Source organism: Podarcis raffonei, chromosome 6 (assembly GCF_027172205.1).
Source record: "Podarcis raffonei isolate rPodRaf1 chromosome 6, rPodRaf1.pri, whole genome shotgun sequence".
Taxonomy (NCBI): domain Eukaryota; kingdom Metazoa; phylum Chordata; class Lepidosauria; order Squamata; family Lacertidae; genus Podarcis; species Podarcis raffonei.
The window spans coordinates 92184500-92198641 of NC_070607.1; the positions used below are offsets into that span (position 1 = coordinate 92184500).

At 44.2% G+C, this 14142-nt stretch overlaps 1 protein-coding gene across 7 annotated transcripts in view; it reads right to left on the bottom strand.

Moving 5' to 3' along the window:
• Positions 1–8080: 8080 nt before the first annotated feature.
• The window catches only part of KCNQ2 (potassium voltage-gated channel subfamily Q member 2), a 154034-nt gene continuing 147972 nt past the window's right edge, over positions 8081–14142 (bottom strand). For all 7 annotated transcript variants that reach the window (XM_053394495.1, XM_053394494.1, XM_053394497.1 and 4 more), the window contains 2 exons: positions 13701–13824; positions 8081–12932 (listed from right to left, as the gene is read on the bottom strand). In XM_053394495.1, the coding sequence (XP_053250470.1) occupies positions 12210–12932; positions 13701–13824 (847 nt within the window). In that variant the 3' untranslated portion in view covers positions 8081–12209. The remainder of the gene's footprint in view (positions 12933–13700; positions 13825–14142) is intronic.

Below are 14142 nucleotides of genomic sequence, written 5' to 3' on the forward strand. Positions count from 1 at the left end.
AGGTCTTTCAAGACCGGTGTTATATGGTCTTGGCGGCCACTCCCAGTCACCAGTCTAGCTGCCGCATTCTGGATTAGTTGTAGTTTCCAGGTCACCTTCAAACCCCCACATAGAGTGCATTGCAGTAGTCCAAGCGAGACATAACTAGAGCATGCATCATTCTGGTGAGACAGTCTGCAGGCAGGTAGGGTCTCAATCTGCGTGCCAGATGGAGCTGATAAACACAGAATTGTGAGTCCAGAATGACTCCCAGGCTGCGCACCTGGTCCTTCAGGGGCACAGTTACCCCATTCAGAACCAGGGAGTCCTCCACACCCACCCGCCTCCTGTCCCCCAAAAAACAATACTTCTGTCTTGTCAGGATTCAACCTACAACTCCCATGATCCCTAGCTAGCAGGACCAGTGGTCAGGGATGATGGGAATTGTAGTCTCAAAACATCTGGAGGGCTGAGGTTGAGGAAGCCTAGTGTAGGCAATACTGAGCTACAGGGACTAATGGTCTGACCTGGCAGAAGGCAGTTTCCTATTAGAGGAATTCAGTGCTAAGCAGATCACTCTGTCAGCTCAAGCATATCCCCACCCCTCTTCCTTCTGCATGCTGTTCTGGGATTCTCTAATTTGGGGTACATGGGGGCACATGAGGGGAGGAGAAGGGGAGAAAAGTCCAGTTGCCCTAGTTGGAATCATTGTGTGGGTTTCTGCAAACGTGACCCATTAGCTGAACCTAGCCCTTCATTGCTATAAGACAGCTGGCAGTCCAAATACAGAACCATAATATATTTGAAAATATCCACTTGGTATTTCCCCCCCCCCAAAAAAAAACTGATTCATTACATATTTTTTTTAAAAAAAATGATAGCAATTACAGAATTTGAGGAATTGCCTACAGCTGAACTTGATCTATTGTAAAAGGGGAGTTGTAATATTAAATTCAGAAAAATTCAGAGTAGTTTTCCGTTGGGAGTGAACTTCCCAAAAGAGGTGCTGGGATGACTGATCAACAAGCAATCATGTGATGGGAGAAAGGATTCTTCTCTATTGCTCTCCAAGCAGAGGTGGGCAACCCTTTTCTATGGAAGGCAGCGTTTCCTTAGGGTTAATATACTGGAGGTCACAGTGGGTGGAGCCAGAGCCCGTGATAGGCACAGCCTATCCAGAATAAGAATGTACCTGCTTCAATTTTCACCAAAACAAACTCTAAAACGGCCTCGGTCCGGTATACCTGAGGAAGCGTCTCCACCCCCATCGTTCTGCCCAGATACTGAGGTCCAGCGCCAAGGGCCTTCTGGCGGTTCCCTCGCTGCAAGAAGCCAAGTTACAGGGAATCAGACAGAGGTAGTGGCACCCGCCCTGTGGAACGCCCTCCTATCAGATGTCAAAGAGAAATACAACTACCAGACTTTTAGAAGACATCTGAAGGCAGCCCTGTTTAGGGAAGCTTTTAATGTTTAATAGATTATTGTATTTTAATATTCTGTTGGAAGCCACCCAGAGTGGCTGGGGAAACCCAGCCAGATGGGTGGGGTATAAATAAATTATTATTATTATTATTCCCTGCGAAGGTCCACTCAGACCTAACCCCATTGAGTTTGACAATTACTTTCATAGCCTGCTTGTGGGCTTCCTACAGGCATCTGGTTGGCCACGGTTGGAACAGGATGCTAGAGCAGATGGGCCCTTTGGTCTGATCCAGTACAGCTCTTCTTACATTCCTACGGCAGTAACTGTTTGACCTTCTACTGTTCATGAATAAGTGCAGGCCAAGACCCTTTGGGCTGATCCACATCTCTTAAAACACTTAGCTGTCCGTGGTGCTGACTGGTTTACATTCTGTGGTTATATAGAAGAGGTGTGACACCTGCAGTTCTGGCCTCATTTTATGTACCCCCTGATGTCTCCTTAAGCTGCCCTGTTCTTCCACCCCATCAGAGATCCTTCCTGTTTGTTTCTTCCTTATTTTTCCTGACTTTTAAACATGATTCTCCATCTTTCTACATAGTATCAGAACAATTGCAAAGGCAGCAATCTATCTAATGAGAGAGAGAGAGAGAGAGAGAGAGAGAGAGAACAACCCTACTGTTTCACTCTCTTCTTGATTTGGTGAAAAGAATGCTTGAGTGCTCCACAAAGTGTACTAGTCTATAGGGTCTACAGGGTGACCTCCATTCCACTCACTGCAGGGTGCAAATATCCTGGATTATCTTTTTTAACTAGAGAGACTCATATTGCCTATGTAAGTTTGGAAGCCAAGCCCTCTATTCCAACTGTCTTGAAACACTACAGACTTATTAGGCCCAGCACTCTTGACCTCATGATGATAATTCTCTAGCTTTTAATGCCATTTTCTAACAAAAACCTCTGAGAACTTAGCACGTTTCTCTGGCACGCTGTCAGGACACATGTGAATATGGGATGCTGGAAGCTGAAAAGGAGTGACCACCAGAACTTTTAAGCTGCTTAGCTCCAATTGCAGCACAGGGGGCTTATCCTCATGCCTACATGTGTGCATGTGGTGTATGCGTCTGCGTAAATGCACATAAATGTTTGCATGTGTGTGTGAGAGAGAGGAAGTGGGTGACCTCATCTACACTGTTTGTTGCCTCCATCCATCACTGGCATGTGGCACTCAGAGGTTTAGCAATGAGGGAATGTGGGTCTTCAGCTGAAATAGTTTGTCTACCAATACTCTTGGTCAAGGATGGTGAACCTCAGGATGGGGACCAAATGCAGCTCTCCAGGCCTCTCTGATTGGCCTTTCCATCACTGTTGCTCTTGTGGCTTTCTGACAGGACCTGAGTTCAACAGCCCCCACTTGGTATTCCGAAGCATTCCTGCCTCCAGCAGTGAAGGAAAAAGATAGCCATCATCTAGTAGCCTCTGATAACCTTCTCCTCCATGAATGAATCCAATCCTCTTTTATAGTCATCCAAGTTGGTGGCCATCAGTACTTCTTGTGGGAGAAAATTCCACGCAGTGTGGGAAGAACTGGAAATCCATGTGTTCTAGTGTTAAGAGAGAGCACTCTGTCCACTTTTTTCACACCCAAGTGTAATTTGGCACACTGCTCTCACGTTTCCTCTCACTTGCCTTTTCTCTAAGCTAAAAGCAATTTTAAAATGTGTGATTTGTATTCCTTTCCCCCATCTGAAGGAGGGAACTACAGGGCACTAGTATCTTGTCCCTTGTTCCCAGTCTTTGCCCTGATTAAATGAAAATGTCCCTACCCCTGGCAGTGAAAAAAACCCACACACCATTCTGCCTTCTTATGCTTGGAGAACGGCCATAGCTTAGTGGGTAGAACATCTGTTTTGCATACTGAAGGTCCCAAATTCAATCTTCAGCATCTCCCTGGAGACCTGTTGCCAGTCAGTGCAGACAACACAAAGTTAGATGGGCCCATGACTATGTATAAGGCTGCTTCCGATCCAGCCCATTCCCCCAAAGAAAATGTCACAGACAACACTAGGCTTCTTTCACAGACACCCTTTATATGTGTTATGTGAACATGCAGTGTGTGTGTGTGTGTGTGTGTGTTAGTTAGGACTGGGTGATGTATTGATACGTCATCCAAAATTGGTTTGAAGTCCACATCATGCTAACGGTTTCATAATATTTGACATGGTGACATATCACAAATCACAATGTGTCTGTGATGCTACCTGAAGGAGCTTCTCCACCCCCATCGTTCTGCCCGGACGCTGAGGTCCAGCGCCAAGGGCCTTCTGGCGGTTTCCTCACTGCAAGAAGCAAAACTACAGGGAACCAGGCAGAGGGCCTTCTTGGTAGTGGTACCCGCCCTGTGGAACACCCACCCACCAGATGTCAAAGACTTTTAGAAGACATCTGAAGGCAGTCCTGTTTAGGGAAGCTTTTAATGTTTGATGCATTACTGTGTTTTAATATTGTGTTGGAAGCTGCCCAGAGTGGATGGGGAAACCCGGCCAGATGGGCGGGGTATGAATGAATGAATGAATAAATAAATAAATAAATATCCTTTGTTGTTTGGCCCTAAGACTTTCTTGTTTAGGTTGACCTTAACGGTCAGGGTTAAACAAGTGAAAGCTGCATTTTAATTTGATAATGTTTTGTTATTTTTTTCCCACTTGTTCTTGTTCTTCTTGGTGTTTACTTCCCCTTCATCCCAAAGCCCCAACATTATTGTACTCTGACTTGAGAAAGGATGGAATAAAACGGAAGGAACTAGTCCATACTTTTTTCTTCTTCTTCCTTTTTTTTCTTTTGAAATTTACAGTAAAAGTTACACATTCAACAAAGGGAAAATAATAAAGTTTCCAATTGCTATATAATACAAGATAAAGTGTGTCCCATTCGATACAATACAAAAAATGTCTTAAAATTGTACGTCAGTACCAAAGGCATTATGAAATATTCTTTGGAGCAGGAACGAATGTGCAAGAAAGCCAAGGCAACAGAGCAAACGAAAGGAAGCAGATTAGCCGTCTTCGCTGTCAAAACGACGACTCCAGACTGGATGCTTGGTTGAGTGTGTGCGGTGAACAGCGTGCAATAGAAGAGGGCTGAGGGAACCCCCTTGGTGGGCAAACCTAATAGAACAGCAATTCTACTCTGCTCGGAAATCCATCACAATCCATAAAACATAGTCATTACCGTATTTTTTGCACCATAACACTCACTTTTTTCCTCCTAAAAGGTAAGGGGAAATGTCTGCGCGTGTTATGGAGGGAATGCCTACGGGTGGCATGCCTACGGATTTTCCTCCTCTAAAAACTACGTGCGTGTTATGGTCGGGTGCGTGTTATAGAGCGAAAAATACGGCATATTACATCAACCACTGAGTCATCTCACCCACATGGCCTAATAATGCAGGAGTAGTTGCCAATGTGTCAAATTCTTGATGTTGCTGGACTCCAACTCCCAGCCAACTTGGCCAATGGTCAGGGATGATGATGTCCAGCAATATCTGGGGGGCACCTTGTTGGATACCCCTGGTAGTAACGGATGGATGCCACCATGGAAAATGCACTCCAACAGTAATTAGTGTGTGATACATCCTGTGCTCCACATGCAAAGGTTTCTGGTCATAAGAGACTGGTGAAGAAGTTGTAAATGATGTTGCTATTCAGATAGCATAGGACCCACTTGCCCTGGTCCAGCTACACTCGTGGGCAACCATGGATGTGTTAACAACTGCCGGCAGTATGTATACATACACATCCCCATCCAATCAACAGATCAACAGACTCAACCGGCCAGTTCAATGCATATCAATCACAATGTAGATGTCCCCTGCCCCACCAGTGCATATTGGCACCTCATGTGAACGGCTGCATAGGCTGTTGTCTTGCTGTGGAAGGGTAATTTTCCCTAACGGTTTTAGGAGGACTAATATTCAAATGTCACCGTCAAGTGCTGAGAGTCGCCTCCAAATTCTCTAGATACGAGGGTGGGTTTCAAAATATGTGTGAATGTTAGCACAGGGAGGGCAATGCAAACATCTCTTTCCCAAACAAATCAGCCCTGCAAAGCTTTTGCTGAATGGAAGTCTGTCCTAGGAAGTAGGATAGGCGAGTTCTCCTTGCTGTGTTCCCCTTGCAAGTTTCTAGATGGCTCTTGGGTCCCCCCCCCCCACTGCAACTCAGGTTTGTGACAGGCAATGGGCTTAGGCTGAGGGGAAGGGTTGTCAATCAGTAGTAGACCACATGCATGTAGAAGATCTAGGGTCAAACCCCTGGCATTCCCAGGAAGAGTTGGGAGAGTGTCTGGCCTGAAATCTTGGAGAGCTGCTGAGCTAGGTAGACCAGTGGCCTGGCTTGATATAAGGCTGGTCCCAATGCTTGCAGAACCTGTGGGCTTGGTGTCCATCAGTGGAGTAATAAATGGGTTTCTCCTCCTCTCAGAATACGAGCTTCCACCTAAAGACTGAAGTGGCACATCCCAAACCACAGGTGTTACCACCTCAGTGACAACTCTGCCCATGTGTTTCTGTTGAGGCGTATATTAAGACTTACATACAGATGGTGGTACTGTATGCATAATTTGGCAGCTAACGCTGTATTGGCTTCAGGCAGAAACCGCCAGGAAGTTATATGGCACAAACCCTCTGTTAAAGCTATCCAAGTTGGGGGTCATCTCTGCACCTCTTTATAGTCAGGGCAAAAAAATAATCCAAGGCCTCTCTCTCTTCCATTGGGGCTTACCCTTCGCACAGAATGTGTGGGGAGACGGGGTATTTCTCATAAGAACATTTCAAGGGGGCTTTTGTAGGAATTGTCAATGGCCCTCTCCCCACACAGAGCTGTGAGCACATTTGCAGAGTTGTGCCCAGAGATTTCCATGAGCAGGAAAGCAAGCTGCCTCTCTTCCTGGAATCTACACTTGTGGGCAATGCCTGGTCTTCTTTCATCATCGCCCCCCGACTGATTTCTCTTATGGCTTCTGTCCCTCCCTCTTCTCTTGCAGAACACCAGAGGGGAAATGCAGATTCTTTCTCATACAATAATTCACAGCCTTGATGAGAAGCAAATGGTGCGTACACAGAGACACATTATCGACAAGCAGGCTTCTTAACAGTCACTATTCTGCTTTCCTATCTATTTTCCTATACATTCCCCCCCCCCCTTTAAACAGTCCCATGTTTTGCTTCCTGTTGAAAATATTGTTCCATAGGTAAATATAAGCATTCAGATGCAGCATTCGTCATAACAACAAAGGGAGATAGTTCTCTTTCTGTCCAGCTATGTGGCTTAGACACGCAACTGGCAAGATATGTTTTAATACTGTATACATTATCTGATGGTATCTATGAAATAGTTTAATCGCAGGCTTATGACATGTAACGAAGATGCAATCTCTTTTGGAGAAAGGCAACCTCTGATTCTGTTCCTAGAATCATTAAATTAGGAGGTACCTCAAAGATTGCCAGTGCAGGCAACAAACTATACAGAATAGCAAAGTTAGAATAATTCCTTTACTAATTTAAATTATTTTATTAACCCCCGCTCAATGCCTTGTTACTCTTTGCAGATCAGATCAGATATGTCTGCCTTCACTTAGGGTGCTGAACAATGTTACTGGCAATTGGGGCAGGTTTTGCAAGAGCTCAGTAGCTAGATTTCAAGGAAACTACCGTATTTTTTGCTCTATGAGACTCACTTTTTCCCTCCTAAAAAGTAAGGGGAAATGTGTGTGCGTCTTATGGAGCAAATGCAGGCTGCACAGCTATCCCAGAAGCCAGAACAGCAAGAGGGATCACTGCTTTCGCTGTGCAGCAATCCATCTTGTTGTTCTGGCTTCTGAGATTCAGAATATTAATTTTTTTGCTTTCCTCCTCCAAAAACTAGGTGCGTCTTATGATCTGGTGCGTCTTATAGAGCGAAAAATACAGTAGCTGAAATTTTTACATAGGAATGAAGTAAATCTGCTGCATCAGACAATCTAGTCCACTGTTCCCAACACTGGGCACCAAGGTGGTTCTGGAAAGCCCACAAGCCAAGCATGAAGACAATAGCCCCTCTCTCTGTTCTGTTCTGTTCTGTTCTGTCCTCTCCCCACCCAAAAAAACTTGGTATTCAGAGATGCTAAATGGACCTTCAATTTAGCTATCCAGGGCCAACAAAACAGAGAGATTTTCTCTTCCATCAAGTTTGCATAATCTGTTTTAAATTCATCACCCCATCTTGTGGCATTTCCACGAATTAAATATCCGCCGTGGATAGAAATACTCTCTTATGTCTCTCTCCTGAATCTACTGCTTATCAGCTTTATTGCTTGACTCTGGTTATAAGAGAGGGTGAAATATTTCTCTCTATTCATTTCAAAAAAATAAATAGGGGCATTGGTCAGCATCTACAAGAGAAAGAGGCCCTAATGCACAACACACAAATGAGTCAACAGAGGTCCTTATGCTCTCTAGTCAATGAGATGGCAACGTGTGATTTGTGAATGTTCATTGGAATGCGGGTGCTCGTTGGAATGACATCTAAAAGTGGATCACATTCAAACAACAGGGCTGCAGTCCAGAACAGCCCATGCTGCTTGTGCAAGAGAAACCATGTTTATGGCACCTCCCAGTGCTGAATGACAACCATTTTTATATAAAAAAAACATGGATCTGAAATAGGGATAAAACAAAGGTACCTTACAGGATTCTTGTAAGGCTAACCATGGTAATCTATGCAAAGCACTTTGACCATTCCAAAGTGCTCCATGCATGCTAACTGCTACTACTACTACCATTTAGATATTAGATGTCTCAACTTATCCAACGGAGTTTTATATTTAGACATTTTCTTCCACAATAAAAATATGATGTGCTGCCATCACAGATGGTCAGTATATCAGTATTGCCTGCCAAACCTACTGAGATGGTGGATTTGCTTGCTAGCATTTGCATATGAATATTATGTTTTGCAATCTTCTCTTGGCAACATTTTGGGAGCGCGGAGCTATACACAAGGCATTGTTTCCTACGTGTCTTGCTTGGCATGCCTTTGTGGGCCAAAGCTGAATGCTAGCCTGAGAAGCACACACTCATATAAAATGAGTTTTCTAGGGTATTTCAGCAGCGGGGAGAGGCTATGAGTGGCGTTATCTCAGAACTAAAAATATAAGCTTGGTTAATAAGCTATCAAAAGATTGTGTTTGTCTCCCTTTAGACTTACTATAAGGCACATAATATTGTGCCTACGGAGGGTCAACAACTACACTGCAATGAATAAATACAGCGTATTTATATTCAGTATTAACTCTGCCCAAAAAACATCCTCCCAGAAACTCAATTATCACAACAAGAAGATTCCAGGATGAAGGAGAAGACTTCTTATTTGACCCTCCTAACATTCTCATAATGAATATGTCTCAGGTTGGATTTCAGCTGGAACGCCACCAACACCATAACCTTGCACTGCGCCTTTAATGCCATTATTCCTTATGTCAAAAATCCTTGGCAGTTGTAAATTTGCTTCCTCTCTTTCTTCTTTAAGGAAAGTTAACAAACAAACATTGATATTTAAAAAAAGTGGCTCAGGGAATGGGAACTCTTGGGATCTGTTTGCACAGACAGGTTTTGGGTTCAGTTCACCATTAGAGGACTGAATAAAAATCTAGGCACCTGTTCCTGCAACCTGATGCATGCCATCACTTGTGATCAGCAGTGCCCCTGTACGGTTTGCATGGGACAAACAAGGCTGTCCCTGTACAAGGCAGATCAATGAGCACAAATCGGATAGGGCAGAATAGACAAATCAGTGGAAGGGGGACATTTCCATTTCCGTATCATACTTTCCATTACAGATCACTGTAAACAAGCAAAGGTAGTTTAATAGACAGCTAGAATGCGAGGCTGCTGTACTGGAAGCCTGAATCACAATCTAAGTTGATTAACTCTCATAACAACTTATGGCTGATGTCAATCTACTTGAACCCCAGTTCAACCTATGGTTTCATTGTGACTGAAAGGTGTTTCTTTCAGTCGGTTGACTCATGTATACTTTCCATATGTGTTTATTCCTACAGTTTCCAAAACATTTTGTTCTCTCAGTCATATTAGTTGCAGGCTTGTCTGTGTACGTATATATACACATACCATACTGGTGCAACTTTTAAATAGTGATTACATTTCAATGCCTTAAACAAATAAATATTAGGGTAATGTTTGGGTTTGTGCTGATTTTTTCTTGCTTTATCCTACGTGTGGTTTGTGTTTATGCACACTGCTTGGAAATGCTAATCAACCAATATTTAAAAGCCCCCCCCCCCGCATCAAGGGAGGTTTTTATAAGTAGAAAAATGTCTTCTTTTAAGGAAAATTACAAATTCTTTCTCTGACAGGTTATTTCTCCTTCTGTCTCACCAAAGAGTAACTACTGCTTCTTCTGAGATGGTGATTACTCGTACATTATTTGATAGAGTTTTTATTCTCCAGAACTTCTGTTTTATTTATTTGCGTGCACATTTATGCAGATTAAAGCTCCTATGATTAATTGGCTAAGATTTCTCTAACTGAATGTAATTTTGCCTCCCAAAACACATGCCACAATAAATCTATTAATCTTTAAAATGTTCTAAGAGTCTCTTGGCTTTGTTGTAGCAGATTAACATAACTCTTTATCTGGTCTGTTCTCATTTGTACATTCACTACATCACTTCCTGTTTAGGGCGATCTCATGAAAATCCGCATCATGGGAAATATTAAAAAGCAGAAAAAGGGCCTGCTATCTCCTGGCTTTTTATGTTGTGAACTTTCTGGGCTACTAAACTGACTTTACTTGCTGGGTAGCCAGATCTGAAAATGTCTACGCTGACCAAGAAAGTATCAGAGCCATCTTCACATATCACAGTTGGAAACTGCCAAACTCATCCGTGTTGCGATTTCATACTGACATCTGCATCATGTATATTTGAGAGTGAAGGCTAGCAAAGAAAATGGGAACTGGGGTATTCCCTCACTGTTTCCCATAAAATGGATTTTGAAACAGCTCATACCATGCCGAAACTCTGGAAGACAAGTCTTGGGACAAGCCCACAATGTGAATCTGCTGTCAGCAGATAGACAGTGCCCTTCTCTGAACACCAAACATTTTGATAAGGCCCCTGGAAATTCTCCCTGCTAGCTTTGCACATCTATTCTCCCTCCTAGCCTTTCCCTATCTGAACATTTCCAACTTTTAATATAATGCGTGGGAGTGGGGGGAATGCAGGATATTTCAAGTGGCAACGGTCAAAAATGGATCTGGGTTGGAAGCTGAAAGGAAGTCCGTCAGGCAAAATCGAGGCAAGCAGCTCTGGACTTGGGACAAGGTTAACAAAAGAGAGACATCCATCTGCGAGTGGATAGGCTAGAGAGAAGCAGATTTCATCACAAGAAGTGGGGTGAACGCTAAAGCTTCCCTGCTGATTGCAAAGCGCAGAAGTCACAAACTTCTTTCAGCTTTGGAGCCCAGAAGCCCTTAGCTCAGTTTTAATCTCCCCCATAAAGTGAATCCCCTCTCGCAACTGGAGTCTTCTTGCTTTCGCAACTCCTGTGGGACTTCTGATCTCGGAGTTGCCGCCACACCTTCTTATGAAATTTCACACTTCTTATCTACACTGTGTTGGAGGGCTGCAAGGCATTATCTTCATGCTTTCCTGAAGTCTGCTTCTGCGAGGAAGACTTGCCTCTTTCCTTTTTTGAGCTCACAAACAGAGCCACTGTGTCACCTAACATGAGGAGCAGCCACCCTAAACTTGAACAAGAGACCCTAGAAATGTGGCTATGAAATGGGCATGAGCTGGTGGGCGCATCATTATGGCCCTGTTCTTGCAAACTGACCTAGGACCTTTCTCGGCTCCAAAAACCCTTTCTCTACCACAGCACACAGACTGTCCTTCCAAGGAGGTGTGTCCTCTCCTGCGTTAGAAAACAGTATTCCAAAGAGTGCAAAAACATCTAAATCTCTGAGCATGCAGATCAATAACTGTTTTGATGCTATCCTGCAGATGTGATTGTTGTCGTTGTTGTTTTTAAAAAAGGAAAGGATGAAAGCATCTCATGTGAAAGCAGTCTCACATCCCACACAGACTGCTGTTCTTTGAGCTCAAGCACACCTACTGAAGCTGTGGTCCTGTCTCCAATCCAATACCACAAGACAATTTTGTCACTGAAAATTTGTGTTTCTGCCATTTGGACACCAATCGTTCAATGTACGGCTCTTCCCAGCTAATTTCTCTGCAATCATAATTAAACCACCTTTCGTCAATGTACATTACAGCTCTGTTTCTCCCTCCCCCCAAGGCATAATTAGTGACACGTTTCTTTTGTAACACTAGCATGTTTTTTGTGTGTGACCTGATAGCTCAGTGCCATTGCCTACTCTTAGTCAAAAAAAGAAGAAATTGTCTCACCAATTGCACAACCACTGTCTTAGTGATGTGTGTGCCCTCTTAGCTTAAAAGATTACTCACGGCTACCTACCCTGGAGTAAGATCACAGTTTCACCTATCTAGTTTAGAAAGATGGTATGTATGAAATCCAGACATTTCAAAATTATTCACTACAATGCCCCCTCTCGTTTTTTGGAGAGAGCAGGCGTAGCTTCTGCTCCCACCGCCCCCGGACCAAGCTGTGGCAAAACACCCACAATTTCTGGGTTGCAGAACATTAGCGCCCAGTCTCCTGAAGATGTCCGGTATGTGGACAGCATCATTGCCCCATGCTCTTGAAGTTGTGTTCAGGTGGCTTTCTTTTCCTTCACTGCCTAGGAGCTGACCAGCCCATGTCACTGAAAGGTCCCTCGCCGGTTGCTGACCTCGGCGGAGGCCCACAGGGTGTGCAGAGGTCAGAATCCGTATCTGACTCCCCTTCTGCTATGTAAGGTCTGATTTTGGCCACAGCAGTGTAGCAACCGTTGTTAAGGACGTCCAAATTTTCTTTGGACTGTGAGATGCTGAACCCACTGAAGGAACGCTCCAGTTCCTCGTGGTCCACTGATGGGATAGAAATAGAGGTGTCACTGTCCCTCAGAGCACTCTCTGCGTGCTTAGCTGTAATGTCTTCATTCTTTGCGTACTCAGCGCTGGCCCTGTTCCCACCACCGTAGGCAGAGAAGGAGCGCTCGTGAGAAGGTGGAGGTGGGATTCTCACCAAAGAACCAGCATCGCCAACTGGGGAGGTCCCGTGGCTTTGCCGTTGATATGTCTGCCAAGAAGTGGAAGGGGGGCATGAGTTGTTTGGCACCGTTGTGGCAGGAGGTGCAGAGAAATTCTTCTGTCCCATCGAACTCGTGGAGCGAATGATCTTGATGATGCAACCGTTTTTGTCAATGTGCTCCCTGCTGTCTTCTGGGCTGTGGTAGGGCGGTGCTGGGTCAGGTTCCTTCGGCCCAAAGTAGGCTTCTGTTTCGTTTGGTGGGATCCCCATCCGTTGCATGTAGATGTTGACCAGGAAGTCCAGCTTCTTCTCCATGGACTGGACCTGGAAAATGCCACACAGGACCCAATGCATGGGCACCCACAACATTTTAGACCCAAGCAACTTTGGATTCACCCCAAACTTCATCTTTAAAATGTTATTTTGCAGACAAGTCATCCCCTGATCCATGAAAAACACACACCAAATTCTCTTACAAATGTATAGCCAACTGCACCCCAAGGAGACAATAAATTCTGCAACCAAACCAATGCCAAGACCACAAATATGTATACCAGGTGGGGGGAACATTTGACCATCCAGATGTTGCTGGGCTGAAACTCTAGTCATGCTCAGCCACTGACCATGCTTGATGAGGCAGGTGGGAGTTGTAGATCAGCAACATCTTGACAGCTAAAGGTTTCCCACACTCAATGTATATGCTTCCTTATTTTGCCTCTTTGGCTTAAGCCTTCCATCTGCATCTTGGCTCATACATGGTAACAGCATTTGCTTAGATTCACCCTTGGGTAATAAGTTTTTTATCTTTTTTCTTCCTTTGATGGGCATTCATCATGACATATATACCAAAGGAAGAGGGAGGTGAGAACCAGATGGAGAAATAAGACAGCGAGGCTCCCTCTCTATTAGATCAATTGCCATTTAGCGCCTCCCTTCCCAGAGCTGCCTTCATCAGAGGCCAGTCTACTCGGCTTCTTCAGAGGGAGAGGTGACACAGTGAGGCTTGCTTGCTTGCTTGCTTCCTCCACCCCCTTTCTCCACAAATTCACATTAATGAATTTTTTAATTATTATTTACAAATTTTCAACATACCTGTTTTTCCACCTTTCCAAGTCTGCCCATCATACTTGGATCTTCAGGAGGCTCCCCTTCACCTGGGCCTTTGGTTCGGTCCTTATCTGTCATTGACGGCCCTCTCCCAACAATCTGGTCAACTCTACCAGGAGCACAAACCCCACCCCAGAAAAAGCCATGAAGTTAGTAAGCTACAATCAAGGATCTAGAACTCTGCTCTATTCTGACTCCTCTGTAGGGCAAAGGAAATGTATTCCCCTTAACTGATAAGTATCACACAACTGTTTGCCTAAATAGAGGGAGGCAGTTAAATATAAACTTGGACACAAAAACATATCTCTATTTCTGTACGTGACATATATATTGGTTCAAAACACGTGGCTCCACTTCTAATCCGGCATATTATGCATAGTAAACTTGCCCTTTGAGATGAATTTGGTGTCAAGCCTGTTAATTATCA